The 16357-nt window shown below is 27.6% G+C and overlaps 4 protein-coding genes across 4 annotated transcripts; 3 read left to right on the top strand and 1 right to left on the bottom strand.

Moving 5' to 3' along the window:
- Nucleotides 1-2836: 2836 nt before the first annotated feature.
- OCT59_026482 (uncharacterized protein) lies at nt 2837-3397 on the top strand (the record flags this gene model as incomplete). Its single annotated transcript, XM_025313472.2, has 1 exon — nt 2837-3397. The coding sequence occupies one exon, from the start codon at nt 2837-2839 to the stop codon at nt 3395-3397; it is 561 nt and encodes a 186-aa protein (XP_025187286.2).
- A 1569-nt stretch (nt 3398-4966) lies between these two features.
- OCT59_026481 (uncharacterized protein) lies at nt 4967-6054 on the top strand (the record flags this gene model as incomplete). Its single annotated transcript, XM_066143189.1, has 6 exons — nt 4967-5026; nt 5097-5211; nt 5277-5376; nt 5473-5482; nt 5559-5628; nt 6032-6054. The coding sequence occupies 6 exons, from the start codon at nt 4967-4969 to the stop codon at nt 6052-6054; spliced, it is 378 nt and encodes a 125-aa protein (XP_065992730.1).
- A 1480-nt stretch (nt 6055-7534) lies between these two features.
- Nucleotides 7535-9208, top strand: OCT59_026480 (uncharacterized protein; the record flags this gene model as incomplete). The annotated part of the gene is made up of 2 exons (XM_025313471.2): nt 7535-8074; nt 8141-9208. The coding sequence occupies 2 exons, from the start codon at nt 7535-7537 to the stop codon at nt 9074-9076; spliced, it is 1476 nt and encodes a 491-aa protein (XP_025187284.1). The 3' UTR covers nt 9077-9208.
- A 3355-nt stretch (nt 9209-12563) lies between these two features.
- OCT59_026479 (uncharacterized protein) lies at nt 12564-13124 on the bottom strand (the record flags this gene model as incomplete). The annotated part of the gene is made up of 1 exon (XM_025313469.2): nt 12564-13124. The coding sequence occupies one exon, from the start codon at nt 13122-13124 to the stop codon at nt 12564-12566; it is 561 nt and encodes a 186-aa protein (XP_025187282.1).
- Between the last annotated feature and the right edge of the window lie 3233 nt (nt 13125-16357).

Raw genomic sequence — 16357 nt, 5'->3', positions numbered from 1 at the left:
AGAGATTTCTTTACGTATCCTTTCGCAGCACAGACTAATTGATCACAGTCACGTGCTGGGAAGTTATTATCAAATGACTCTTTGCGTTGCGTAATAAATATATCTGAAGTTCTGATTTTTTTTTTATAAAAACTTTCCAAATTTTCAATATTTGATTAATATATCTGCATAATGTTTCGCGAATGTTCGGACCCAGCGTTTTCACAAAATTCACAGAACCCCAACGACTGCTGGTATTCACTCAACTCACACGGGTGACGCTATAAGCCCGTTTTGAACCAAAAAATCAACTACACGTTAAAAGAATTTCTGGTAAATACGAAAAGAGAGCAAACAGAGCAAGTGAAGGAATAGAAAAATCCATAAATGCAAGTATTTCATTTTTATTTCTCTTTATAAATCTGAATAAGTTAGCAAATTTAATCTAATAGATTTTGTAATTTATGAAGAATAAATTCGAATGCCGTGTTACAGCCGCAGAAAAAGATGATGTAACTTGTTGTGGGTGCTGTAATTATCGACTGGACGAAATCATTTGTCAAGAAAATTTACTTTAAAGAACAATCTACCCCAGTTAACCTGATTAGTAGCACATTATTTTTTTCGTAGTAATACGTTCAATCTTTTTAATTCTGCTTGATTTCTCAATCTGACTTTTTTTTCTTTTTTAATTGTTGTATTATTTTATTTTTTTTTACTTTTATTATTTACATTATAGTGCTGACAACTGCAAAATTATCATGTCTAAGAAATATATATTTTGCTCATATCTATTTGATTTTAACATGTGATGTGATGTGGGTGGCAATTAAGGGTAATATATGATTATTCGGATTGAATAAAATAGTAAACTGGCGAAATAGGCGAAATCCTGAAAGCATGACCTGGGATTTATCAACATTATTATATTTTACAATATGATGAAGTAAGCGAAATATATTGTAAGTATTCAAAATTTAATTAATGCAGTTAAAAATAAATTACATTGCGCAGCATAGTATACATGACGACGCTCTCTTGAAGAGAAGAGATGTAACTGTTCAAGTTATTATATCACTGCTGAGTTATCAAAATCCACAGCATTTTGGTCTTGGTGACATTATCAGAATATTAACAAACTTGAGTAGAGCGGACCAAATTCAGTCATAGGTTCTCGTGAATCGGATTTATCTACCCGATTGATGGTCGATTGGTGTCAGATTGAATAATTTATTCTTTGCATAAATTACATTCTTTTTTTCTCTTTTGAAAATTTACAATCTTAAAACTTACATATCGGCTTTGTGAATCCGTTGTACTCATGATTTTCTTTATTTTGATCTTTTTTTTTCTTTTTTTTTTATTGATTTTTATGGCCAATCAGCGCAATCAGAGTGAGACAAACCAAAAATGTACTATTTCATAATTTTACATTAACCTTCTTTCAAGAAAACAGATTACGTGTACAGTCAAAAAAAAAAAGCATGGAAATGAGTATGAGTTATTTTGATAATCGATGTCATCCGTTGATCCTTTAGCCGGTCCGGAATGTGTGACAGGTTACGCCGAATATATTAGAGTAAGGAGTGATGTTTAGCGTCATTTAGCGTCACATGATCACGTGCAAGCCCGAGGTTCAAAAACACTAGCCCTGTTCATTTCCGGTCGGATGCATTTTTCGGTCGGATTTTGTTGTACAAAAATTATCCAATAAAATTTTTTTATTTTCGATCGCAAATTGAACTGCTTTAGATTGAAATTTAGTTCGAACTCCTTATATTGATATATATTTTTTTCTTAAATGTCACGTAAACAGAAATTATCTAATTTTGGTTGGTTATTTTTTGGCGTTCGACCAAAAAACCCCCCAAAAAAATTGGGCTAAAAGTTCAGAAAATGGTTGCGTTGTACAAACTGATCAGCCCAATCAAAATTAACTTAAATCTGACCGAAAAATGCGACCGACCGGAAATGAACAGGGCTACTATTTATCTGAGGGACAGTTTTTTTTAGTGGTCCAACCCTTATTTGTCACCTGTTATTGTCACCGATTTCGGCGTAACCTGTCACACATTTCGGACGTGCGATCCTTTATGTATCACGTGCATCACTGACGAATGGTAACGGTTTCAATGCATAATTATTGAACACTTTATATAGGAATTTTAAAAATAACTTGCACCTTCTTGTTTCACAAAAAATAAAATGTGGTTTTTGCTTGCATTAAATTCAGAGATTGTTTACCTTTTTAATTTTTCAGTTGACTATATTTTTATTTTCTAAATTTGAAACGATCAATATTAAAGTACCATAATTCACAAATTCTAATTACAGAATTTTGTTTGCTTATTTTGGATAGATTGAAGTGAATATTATGCAAAAATTGATGGATTGTGAATTTTCTTTTTTTCTATTACGAAATCTTAATTGATTAGCCTACAGGGTATTTTTTCCTATTAAGAGATCAGTGTGAATTTTTAAAGTTTTAAAACTCATTGTCCAAATAGGGGTAAATTTTTTGTATCAGTTTTATCAAAATTGAATTTTCTTAATAGGGGCCATACGTGTGTCACCCGCTAAACCTAAATCGATACTTTCCGATTAATGTATAGTAGGTATAGTGGCTTTTTTATTGGTATACATATTATTTTATTAGGTTTACACTAAAATATTTTTATTATTTTAAAAAAATCTATTTAAAAGGCCTTATTTTTTGAACATTAAAAATATAAAAGTTTCTCTCTTAAGATAAATATAGTTTTATAACATATCTAATATACATATTTGGTGCAATTATCACTTTGAAGAAAAAAATAATAAACTTCAAAATTTTTTTATAGTGCAAAAAGTTTTTACGATGGCTCATGGATTCGATTTGGATTTTACTGAAATTATTAATGATGGAAACAATCATTTACAACAACCAACAAATGTGATCCAAATGGAGCATTCTCGAATGGAACGTAACCAAATGGAACATAATCAAATGGAACATACTCCAAATGTTCCATATAATAATTACTTTAATATTTCTCGCGACCCTTCAGATACGACAACTTACACAACTGGCAATTACGAAGAGTCCTCCTCTCTTATGGATAATCAACTTGGTACTTCAGCTCAATACGATGATCCTACGTTCACTGCATCATATTACGCGCCGCAGTATAACTCACCTCTTGATGATATTCAATTCCAAAATACTCCTCAACCGAATAATTCTGAAATCTTTAGACTTAGTATTCCCGGATTTAAAATCATCGTTATACCTAATTCTGTAAATTTAGCTAATTTGGATTTACAAAATTTGTTTCCACAAGACTCTACCCCAAATATCGTTACTGAAAACTCGCAAACTCACTCTCAAAATACTTTTGGTTTAAATGATTCATTTGATTTTAATAACTTTAGTAACTAAATTTTTTCATCTAATTTATATTCTTATTATTTCTTATCTGTATTTTTTATGTATTTTTATTATGTATTCATTTTCATTATATTATATAAATAAATATTTAAAGTTGACAAGCCGCAGTTGGAATATCTCGAATGGCATCAATTTAAATAAAAGAATGGTATTCTTAATTAAATTATCAATGTTAATTTATGGACTTTTTTTTCAATATTTCTAAAAACATTATAAGGACTAAAATTATTTTGATATATATCGAGTGAACTCTATTGTTATGTAAAATGTATAACAGTATAGAAAATTATTGTATCGTTTAATTAGTCTATGGTGATTAGTTCAAATAATAGGAAATAAATGAAAAAAAGGATGTTTGCTTTTCTTAAATTAATGCATTTAACATAGGTCATACGATATGTTATTTGATTTGACTCATAGAATATCAAAAAAAATGCTTCTTTATGAAATTCTAACTACAATAATATCTCAAAATATTAAAGTCATTAGTAAAGAGCGTTAAATCTAGAACTAAAAAGCAAAAATCCTTGACTTCAATGAATATTATTAAGCTCTACTGCAATCCTGTATAAAATTTTCAACTTTTCATTCCAAATCATTGAGTTAAAAGTTAAAACTATTATCTATTATTACTTAAACTGCCATTGTTTGCATATTCAATTACATTTTTATACAATTAGAGTATAGGACAAGATAGATAGAACGCAACTTGAATCACGACAGATCAAATCATTTTAGAAGAAACGTAATCTCCATTAATATACATTAGTGATTGTTGCATTTCGTAAACTAAAAAAACCAGAGAATTTAAGTTAAAATAAAAAATTTGGCGGTTCAAATATGCGCGTGGAAAAATAAAATAATCTTACCATATTAAAATTGATGAAATTGGGCAAGTAAGTAAATAAATCATCGATAAAGATGATGGGTGTGAAAATATCCCAAAAAATAAACTATTAAAAAAAAATTTTTTATTTTTATTGTAAATTATTGGATTTATATATATATATAAATTACACATTACACATTTATTTTGCTTTATTTACAACTTGGCAGAACTTATGAAAGAACCTAAAATTTAATATTACAAATTATATTTAAAATTGAAATTTTGCTAAATATATAATTATTAGTAATTAATTTATTCTATTTTCTACTTGAGGGTTTATTTTAATATAATTAAATTCGTCGACTATGATAGTGATTTTGTTATTCGCAAAAATTGAAACGGTTCGACCAAATTAAAATATTTGTTGTGAGAGTTTTATGGATATTAATTTTGAATTCTAGGTAATAGAAGATATTAGACGACATAAATTCTGTTGCGCAAAAGGTCCTGAGGCTTTTACCATTCAGACAAATATCTTATAATTAAAATGCTGGTGGGAATTAGGATTTACGTTTCCTGAGTTTGTGATCTTTCTTTCACTGTTTCTTGGAAAGATCATTGCTTTTGATTCAGGTATTATTAAAATTTATATTCGAAATTTCATATATAAATATTTAATAGTTTTTTGTATTATCATAGAATATGATATATATCATAAATTATTGAAGGAAATGACTGCATATGACGATTCAATTTATGAGTTGAATATGTATAAAATAAAGCCAGCTCAGGTGTTTGGAATTTTCTTAATATTAAGCATGAAATATTTATGGGAGATTACTAACAAGTCTTTTTTCGTAGTTTTACGATTTTCCATATTCTCGTGTAATTAGAGAATCAATGAAACCAAATTGGATGAACGATTTTGGTGTCCCTCCAACTTATGAACAGAAATCAAATATTGAATCTACTTTAGGTAAGTCATATTATTTTATTAATTCCAATAATATTATATTTACTATTTATTCTTATTTTCTTTAGTTGGAGGGCCGTTGTTATATAAATCGACGGAGGGTAGTTTAATATCTTTTAATATAAAACCTAAGAGCAAAAATGTCATTCGAGTAGATAAAGAAGTTAGGTTTGTATATATATAATAATATTATAGTCATTATTAAATAATTCTTTATTTCAGTTATTAAACTAAAAACAACTTATATATTTAATTAATAAAAAGATCAAAGACAGTAAGTACTTTTATTATATTGAGGAACTTTTTTCTTACTATGAAAAACAAAAATTATTAAATTCGATTCTATTTAGTACTTAAGTGGACTGGATTTAATAGGTGGTGCATGGGGATTAATAGCAGCACTATACGCATTTCTTTTTGGTAAGTTTTATTCGCTTATTTTATTAAGAAATAAATATAATTATAAAATATAATTTTGAAATTTTATCTAAACATTTTTTTTTTTTGATAATATAATGATTAAAAAAGTAAAGAAGCGATAAGCTCAAAATAAAATGAAAAAACCGCTTCAGTGGCTGGACTTTTATATCAAAAATTTTAGATAAAAATATCTGCTTTTGTCAATCATCATCACACTTCTTTAACGTATGCAGGATTATGCGTGAAGAGATCATTATGAATTCACTTTAGATGTACAGGAAAGTTTATTGGTTATTTTTACATTGGATGACCACATGCTAACATGACGCTTTATTAACAAAAGTTTTTTTTTTGTAATATTTTTCCTTTATCTTATAATTATAATAATTATAAACTATTTTAGATACCCAAATATCTCAAACATGACGTGAAAAGATAAACTATAAAGGAAATAATAACTTGACTTATTTGTCTAATTTCTTTTAGAAAAAACAAAATATTTATTTTTTAATTAAAAATATGTCTTGTTACGCTGGAGAGTAACATTTTAATACTCAAACTAATGGTAAGCCGGAACTTTACTTATATCTTTAGTTCGAATACTCTTTTTCATTTTACGATATTGTTTAAGCATATGCAACGAAAATATATGTTTAATATCTTAAAATTTTTTCATAACAAAATTTGAAATATGAATATTCCTAATCATGACTCGTTTTAATCGATTTTTCGATTGTAATGGATTGGTATTACATTATTCTAAAGCAGAAAAAGAAAAAGGTAACTCAATTTGCTAACTGATGGAGGTAGATAGTGGCCAAGTGTATCATGAAGATAATGGATGTGAAAATATCACTAAAATTTCATGATCTGAAATTCAAGTTAAAAGTTAAACTAATTCTCTGATTTTTTTTTAGTTTACTATTACTGATTTATATTAATTATTAATGGAGGCTGTGTTTCTTCTAAAATGATTTGATATTGTCCCTCTTTGAGCTATACTCAAATTGTGAATATGTAAAAATGATAGTTTAAGACAACGCTTAAATAATAAATAATAATTTTAATTCAATGATCCGTAATGAAAAGATGTAAATTTTATACAGGATTGCAGTAGAATTCAATAATATTCATTGAAATCAAGGATTTTTACTTTTTAGTTCTAGAACTACTTTAAAATATTGATATATTATTATAGTCAAAGAAGCATTTTTTTTTAATATCCTATGAGTAGTATATTTCAATACCTCATAAAGATCAAATGGCGACTAACGTTACACCTTTTTTTAATAAAATATTATATTGTATACCCTTTGTTAAATGCATTAATTTTAAGATTATATATAGATTTATAGATTTTTCAAAATTATTTTTTAATTTTCTTTATTTTCAAAATAATTCATTTTGGTAAAAAAATGTAGAAATGTCAACAACTAATTATTTTAAGTCGCAATTGCTATTATAAATACATATACATTCATTTGATTTTCTTTCAAACTATGGATAAAAAATTAATTTTTTTCAATATAACCTATTCTCCGACATGCAGGTTTGTTTAAAATTATGAGTTAAAGTTCTACATTGAATTGTTCTGTCTTTAAAAATATTTGATTGATGATATTTAAGTACCAGATTCTCTTGTAAAAATAAATTAATTAAATTATCAATAATTTATGGACTTTTTCAATATTTTTTAAAGTTTAGAACATTAAAGAATTAAAATTATTTTGAAACATATCACATAAAATGTACAGTATTATAGCAGTATAAAAAATTATTATATCCATTCTGATATGATTATAGGTCTGATCTACAGTTTAGACTTTTTTTTACAATGAAAAATACACTTTTTAATGGAGTTATTCCGTTCAAGCAGGCTGAAATATGTATTTGTTAACACTCCACTATGGAAAAACAGCACGTCCTCGAACTTTTTAAACTAAAGGGAAAGAATCCACAAATAGAGTGTAACTTTCGAATGTCTGATAATGAATTTCCAAAAACATTAGATCCAGAGAGAATAAGATACCTTAAAAGTCTAAACCCAGAACTTGAATCATCATTGGGTCCTAAATGCGACTTAAACTTGCCATACATTTGCGATAATTGTCTTCATCGAGTTTTGCACGGCAAGTTTTCGAGTTGGACCAGTGGGAATGAACTAATTGATAGCTTCATACAGGAAACACAACTTTTTTCTCCATACGAACGGTATCCTGAATGGGTTCCACACAACTCTTTGTCCCAAATAAAGAAGATTGGTGAAGGTGGATTTGGTACGGTGTTTTCTGCAATGTGGAGTTGGGGAATTAAATCATCTCTGGAAGAAGAGGATAAATATGATAAGACGAGAAAAAATGTATATCATTATCGAACTGGTCCATGTACAGTTGCTCTAAAGAAACTGAAAGGTGAAATGGAATTTACGCAAACATTTCTTTTAGAGGTACAAATTCCCTATAAATTAGAATTATTATATATATGATGGTAATTTCTCTTATTACATATTTAGGTTCAAGCCCAGTTCGATTTTTGTCATTTGTACGGGATCACACAAGATCCCTCGACATTAGAATATATGTTTATAATGCGTTTTGCACCACAAGGTGATCTTCGACGATATTTATTGCGAAATTTTGATAACCTTACATTACCGAATAAGTTGGGTATAGCCCAAACCATATGTGCTGAACTTGAAAAAATTCATGCAAAAGGATGGGTCCACGGTGATCTCCATAGCGGAAACATTCTTTTACTAAACGAAGAAAATGCATTCATTTCCGACTTTGGAATGTGTCGACCAACTGATACAGTAGAAGCAAAAGACAAAGTGTATGGGGTCATTTCCTATATTGCGCCAGAAATAATTCGTGGCAATCCATATTCTCAAGCAGGCGATATTTACAGCCTTGGAATTCTCTTATGGGAGTTAGCTTGTGGAATCATTGCATTTGCGGACCGTTCTCATGATGTAAATCTAATATTGGATATCTGCGATGGTCTTCGCCCACAAACATGCCATTACTCTCCTCTAGTATACAATGATATTATAAAGGTGTGTTGGGATCCTGATCCTTCGAAACGACCATCCGCGAGTGAAATATTAATATCCATCGAAAGATTGTGCAAATTTAGGCGGTCAAGGGATGATTTTGGATATCCAAATAGTGAATATCTAATTGAAATTAGTGGTGATTTTTTTAAAGATTATCAGTCAGGATTTTTTGATCCAGATTATGATTTAATAAAATATTCTGATAGTGAAATTCATCAGCAGTTGAAAATTGCCCACAAAGCCTGTCGAATTTATATTAAAATGAAATGGAAACCGAATAAACCTATTCATTCAGAAGCCGTTTACACTAGCCGTTCATTTAGTTATAAGAGTTTGCAGGATGAGATTGATATCTTGCTAGTCAAAAGTAATCGATCATCTATTGTTGGATAGTATTACTTTGTATCTCCATTACTGAAAGTATCTTAGTTAATATGCTGATATTTTATTAATGTGACTAGACGTCATCACTTTTGCGAAGAAACAAATAATGATAATCATAATATTAAATAGTTTTTATGTCGTATATCGTAACCGCGTAATTTAATAACATATTTTTATTCTTATTGAGGATTTGACGTAAAATATTTTTAAACAATCTTTCTTGATATAAATGATACTTCGTAATATAGATCACTAAGAATAAAATTGTGTGCTTACAACAAACTATAATTCTAATGGTATTTGAGTTACGACGAGACTGTGATTTTTTTATTAAAACGCATAAGAACATTTCTCTCGAAATCGAAGAATTACTAGATATAATCCAAAACTTGCTAAAAAATAATCCAATGATGAAAAATGAGAATTTTTCGTATTAACAATTATTTTCGAATAGCAAAACGACAGAATATAAGCATGAAAACCATGCTTATTCTAAATTATACAAGTCAATTCCGAAATACCCGCTGCTCTGTGAAATCATGCTAGGACTGCAAAGAAAAAATACAATTTTCGAGCCGTATATAACGAAAAAAAATAGTTAATAAAATACAACTTATAAGTGAGAAATGGACAAAGACGTAGTAACACTTTAGTAATATATACCGGTTGTGATAGTGCCATAAAGGTAATCGAAATCATGATCGTTCTGTTTTCATTTTTTTTATTTAATCGTTTCAAACGAGCTCAAGTTAAATTGATATTTTGAACGAAGCCTTCACGTATTAGTCGATGCACTTTGTCTTCCACAACACAAATAAGTTTCAGATACCTAGAATAAAATATAAATGTTAAATTTATTACATGAGAAATTCATACAAAGTGGCGAAACATACGATCAGAATAATTTGCCAGTTCGTAGAGAGTCTTGTAGGAATGATGCTATTTAAGCCATAAAGCATCATAAACCAGAAAGATAATCCTCACCTTGATCACATAATCGACTCATCCGGAATTCCAATTATTTCGTATTTTGTCTCATGATAAAATTATAAGATCCTTATAGACTAAGACTAAAGACCCCTAAGCTATTCTCAGTTCTACTAGTTTACAGAATGAACAATATATTTCCTTCAGAAATACCCTCCAAGTATCTTCTATGCAATTTATGAAATACTCATTATCGTCTTAAATTTGGATTCGAGGAGTGAATAACTGGAAAATGTATGTATCAGTGAGTCAATGCTGTATTTTGCAAATTCTTCCTCAATGGATAAACTTATTCCAGTATTAAGAGACCGGATGTTGTTCTTTTCTTCATACCTTAATAAGTCGAAGATTTTTCGCTAGCCCAAACTAAATCTGTAAAAGTTCTTCGGCTATTTGAAAATGTACAATCATTTGATCTATTTATTTTCCAATATTCTCATTGCTCCTCGCTAAATTTCAAAGTCTTCTTTCTCACGCCAGAAACCGAACAAGTTCTTCGTTTAATTTTCTGCTAGCGTGTCTCGTTTTCTATCGTTGCACGGCCATTGACTGGAGTAGATTTTTTTTTTTTTAACGCATAATAACAACTTTATCAAGAGATAAGAAGATCAAAGGAGAATAGTACATTTACTATATAAAAGATCATTCAAATCTAACCTAGCTTAAATCAACCCGAAGGCAAATTCCCAATCCTAAGATTTAGACGTAGCCCAATCCGTTAAAAAGAGAAATTTTACTACCTTCCCCCTATACACCGTCACCGAAAAAACGCCAAACAAAACCAGATGGGGCAATAATTGACTGGAGTAGTATTTTTTCATACGTATATTTACGTTGTAATTCCCTTTTAGAAAAATCTAAAATAAAAAGAAAAGAAGAAATTTATTTGTCTTTAAATTACAAAATGAATCAACTAGAAAAGAAAATATCAAAAAAACTTGATAGTTACTCTTACATTTGTCAATTTATTGAACAAAAAAATCCTTCTTTTGAAAAGATCATTCCAAATGGATAGTTAATTTCGTTCAGAAGAATGAAGTAATTTTTTTATTTTTTTTTGTCCAAAATAGAAGTAACTTTTTTTGCTTCTACTTGAACTTTTATAGAAAGAAATTCTTTCATGATTTGTCCCATTAAAAACCTTTTGCTACTTTCTATATATATTTTTCTTTGAATTATTGATTGATAGTTTTTTTCTATTGCGAACAAAGATAAACTATCCCGTTCCTTTTGATTTTTTTTTGATTAGTCGACTAAAAAATTTACAGAAAAAAAATGTGGCAACTTCGAAAAAAAGGGAGTATATAAAGTGGTACAATAATTATGTATATATCGTAGTACAGAGGATCCTTTAACCAATTTTTTGCTCGGTATCACGAATTTATATTTGGAGATTTTTCTGACATTTATGATTTATCAATAATAGAACGAACCTAATTGAAAATTTATAATGTTACAAAACTCTGTCATTTACTTTGAAATAATTTTTCTAAAAGAATTAAACCCAAAGGTGAAAACTTAATGGTGGTAATCTATGTGACCAAATACACGAAGTTCAATTTAATTAATTCTCTGGTTTTTTTAGTTTACGAAGTTGTAACGATGTATTTGATGGAGGTGTTTCTTCCCTTTGAGCCATTGATTATATCTATCTTGTCCTAACTCCTAATGTCCTAATTATTACCTATCAAAAATGTAGTATACATAAAACGGCAATTTAATGCTACGCTTAAATAATAGTTTTTAATTTAATGATTTGGGACCCTACTTCAAATACATATATTGGCTGAAGTATATATAAATTTTTAAATTTATACTGATAAATATTAAAATAAAGTATACATCAAATTATCGATATCTCAATAAATTATTCCATCACATATTTAATTGAACGGTATAATAATTTTTATACTACATACTATCAGCTATACATTTCATGATAAATAGATCTTTTTTGTCTATTTCAAAATAATTTAAATTATCTAAATTTTGGAAAATATTGAAAAAGTCCCTATTTATATGGCATTGATAATTTAATAACAGAAATGCCATTCGCGGTTTTTTATTTTTATGACTCTAGTATTTCACATCAATGTCAAATGAGTGAAATGACAGGAGGTTTAATGTATAATTTTAGTTAGCATCGGGATAAGAATTCTATCTCATTACCGAAAATTCTGCTACACAATTCAAATACACTTACTTTAGTAAAAGTTCTAGAATCATATTTTAAAGATGGCAAAGAGAATTAATTGTATTTGGAGTCTTTAATTCCTAAAATTTAAAAGAATCCGCATGTTAAAGAGTGGGTATATTGAAAAAAAAATTTTTTTTTTTAGCTAGGGAGCAAAAAACCACAAGAACGAATGAAATACATTAAATAATAACTGCGGCTTAAAATAATTGGTCAGATAAATATAACTTTATTAAACAATATAATGAAAATGATTACATAATAAAAATATTTAAATATCAAATTAGAGAAAAAGAAAAGAATATTGTTTAGTTACTAAAAGTTATTAAAATTAAATGAATCATTTAAATCAATAGTATTTTGAGAGTAAGTTTGCGAGTTTCCAGTAACGATATTTGGGTTTGAGTCTTGTGGAAACAAATTTTGTAAATCCAAATTAGCTAAATTTACAAAATTAGGTATAACGATGATTTTAAACCCGGGAATATTAAGTCTAAAGATCTCAGAATTATCCGTCTGAAGAGTATAGGAGTTATTTTGGAATTGAATATCTTCAAGAGGGGAGTTATACTGCGGCGCGTGATACGATGTAGTAAACGTAGGATAATGGTATTGAGTTGAAGTACCAAGTTGATTATCCATAAGAGAGGACTCTTCGTAATTGCCAGTTGTGTAAGTTGTCGTAACTGAAGGGTCGCGAGAAATATTAAAGTTATTATTATGTGGAACATTTGGGATATATTCCATTTGATTATGTTCCATTTGGTTAAGTTCCATTCGAGTATGCTCCATTTGGATCACATTTGTTGGTTGTTGTAAATGATTGTTTCCATCATTAATAATTTCAGTAAAATCCAAATCGGATCCATGAGCCATCGTAAAAACTTTTTGCTCTATAAAAAATTTCGAAGTTTTCTTCAAAGCGATAATTGAATCAAATATGTATATTAGATATGTTATAAAACTATATTTATCTTAAGAGAGAAACTTTTAAATTTTTGATGTTCGAAAAATAAGGCCATTAAATAGATTTTTTTTAAAATAATAAAAATATTTTAGTGTAGACCAAATAAAAAATATTTTTGTAACTTAAAATGTCAATTATTTTAGTGTAATTTTATACGAAAAAGAAGATGAAAGTATCTAGATTAAAGAGATTAAAGTAATATGATATAATTTAAAAAAAAATTGAGAACCACAACAGATAAATATTTTGAGGCACAATGATAGGGCGGGCACAAAGATAACAACTTATTAGTGCGTGATAAGATAACGTTTATCATCGTAGATCATTAACCAAGTAAACCAAGTAAATATTAATATCATCAATATTCATCGTAAATCCATTTAACCAAGTAAAATTATTTTAGTGTAACGTTTAAACCGACGAATAAAAAATGTTTATTTGTGTCCTTTATTTTATAAGCAACTATTTTAGAAACCAAACATGACGTGAAAAGATAATGCTAACTAAAAAATAATAACTTGTAGAATAAAACCACGAATACTTAAGACAGTCTTGATTTTTTTATTTTTTAATTGAAAATATGTATTGTTACGCTGGAGAGTAACATTTTAATACTCAAACTATGGTAAGCTGGAACTTTTCTTAATAACTTTAGTTCGAATACTCTTTTTCATTTTACGATATTGGTTAAACATATGCAACGGAATTATATCTTAAAATTGTTTCATAACGAAATTTGCAATATGATTGAAATCAAAAGAAATATGAATATTCCTAATAATGACTCACTTTAATCGATTTTTCGATTGTAATGGATCGGTATTACAAATTTATAATACTTTTTCTTTGAAATTTATTGACATTTATAATTTATCAATAATAGAACGAACCTAATTGAAGTTTTTGAATGTTATAAAACTCTGTCATTTACTTTGAAATCCCAAAGGTGAAAAACTTATACATTTGGTTTATCACAGTCACCAATATATTTTTGAGTAGCAACGTTAAGACTTTCTTGCATACGTTCAGTATAAAGTTTTAACTTATTTATAACAAAATTTATACTGTAGGTTCAAAATAACTTCACCTCGGAAAGATTCTCTTACTACAGAACATAATTCTTTATATGACATATGTGGGTGGGATATTTGTTAATATATATATTATTTAAATTATATTAATCTGTGGCCAAATATATCAAAAAATACTCGAAATTCAACAAGAAATTTTTTGCATACTTGCGTGATGTTCTCCAAATCATTGATAATGATGAAGGATGCGAAATGTTCTCAAAAGGTAAAAATATTTCACTGAAATTTCGTGATTTGAAATTCAAATTAAAAATTATTTAATTCTCTGATTTTTTAGTTTACGAAGTGGTAAAGATGTATTTGATGGATGTGTTTCTCACCTTTGAGCCATTGAATTGTGATTCAAACTTATCTTGTCCTAATTCCTAATTGTACCTATCAAAAACGTAATGGAATATACATAAACGGCAATTTAATGCTACGCTTAAATATTAGTTTTTAAGATGAAAGTTGGAAGTATATATATATATATATATTTAGTACCATATATGAAAGAAAGCATTCTTTTTGATAAAATGATGTATTTATACTCTACTTCAAATGCGTATATTGTCTAAAGTATATATAAATTTAAATTTATACTGAAATAAATACAAATAATGATAGAAAACTGAAGTAGTTGCATTTTTTGATCATCACATATTTAACTGAACGATATAATAATATTCATACTTCTATCAACTATATATTTCATGATAAATAAATCTCCTTTTTTTTATATTTTTTATATTTCAATTATCTAAACTTTGAAAATATTGATTCGTGATTTTTATTATTTTTATAAGACTCATCATTAATTTGAAATGTCAAATGAGTGAAAAGACAGAAAGTTTAGAATATATAATGTATAATTTTAGTTAGTATTAGAATAAGAATTCTACTTCATTATCGAAAATTCTGCATTCAAAGTCAGATTCAGAAATAAAAGTTAAAAAATACATCACTATACTTGCTAAGATATAGAAATTTTAAATGAGGAATTTAAAATACCTATTGCATGGGTTAATGATAAATTAACCTTTTTAAAAATCAATAATTCAAACAAAATCAGTTTGATATTGCTTTATCTGAAAATCACTATTTTCTGTTTGTATTCCAATATTCAAAAAGATTTTGAATTTTTTTCTTTTCATAAACAATTAATTTATGATACCAATAGTGTTCAATCCATATTAAGTAATTCTTTTGACTAGACTTGATGGCATTTTATAGTTTATAATCAAGATGAAAAGTGGGTATTTATGCATATAAATCAATAAATCTCTTCTATATTTGACTTTTTAATAATGAATTTATTTTAGTCTGTATAATGTTTAAGTGTTTGAACAAAATAAAATTATGCACTAGCTGATAGTGCCGAAAATTGCAAAAAAAAATTATAGTATTTATACCACACACTACATAAAAGACAAGCTAAAAGTTTATAATACGTATTGTAGATCACACGAAAATGATAACTTACATTAAGTTCACACTATAATCATTTTTCCGAAATAAAATACACATGAGCATTACAATTTAATATTTATGTTATACGTACAAAGAATGCGAGTTACATGAGTCATATAATAACAATAATAAATTTTTTGATGTGGCACTCTATATATTAAAAATGTCCAAACCAAAATGGACAGGATCCATTAACATTGTACGTCTTGCTAACTAACTGTTGAAACTTTGGAGTGCAAAGGTATCTTATTTGAATGTTGCTTTTTTTGTCAGTGATCCCAGATTATAAAGCTAGTATAGAGGTTTGCGAAAAATATTTTGTATTCCTAAAGATAATTCTCTACTAACTATAAATGATGACATATCCTTTGAGGATACTAGAATTAATACTTGTCCAATATGAACCATAGTATATATTTCTAAGGTCCAACAACTAACTCGTCTCGAAATTTTTTTTTTGTTTTTATTAGAATTAAAAAAATCCAAAGTTTCATCCACTTTCTTACTCAGCGTTTTAATTTTAAATTCCTAAGTTGTGACAGTTGCCTATTAAAAAGCGTTTAATAATCAAGTTTATTATAATCTATAAATAACTAACAAGT

This window comes from Rhizophagus irregularis, chromosome 6, assembly GCF_026210795.1.
Source record: "Rhizophagus irregularis chromosome 6, complete sequence".
NCBI lineage: Eukaryota > Fungi > Glomeromycota > Glomeromycetes > Glomerales > Glomeraceae > Rhizophagus > Rhizophagus irregularis.
Note: the sequence above shows the minus strand (reverse complement) of the source record. Positions and strands in the feature narration are given on the sequence as shown.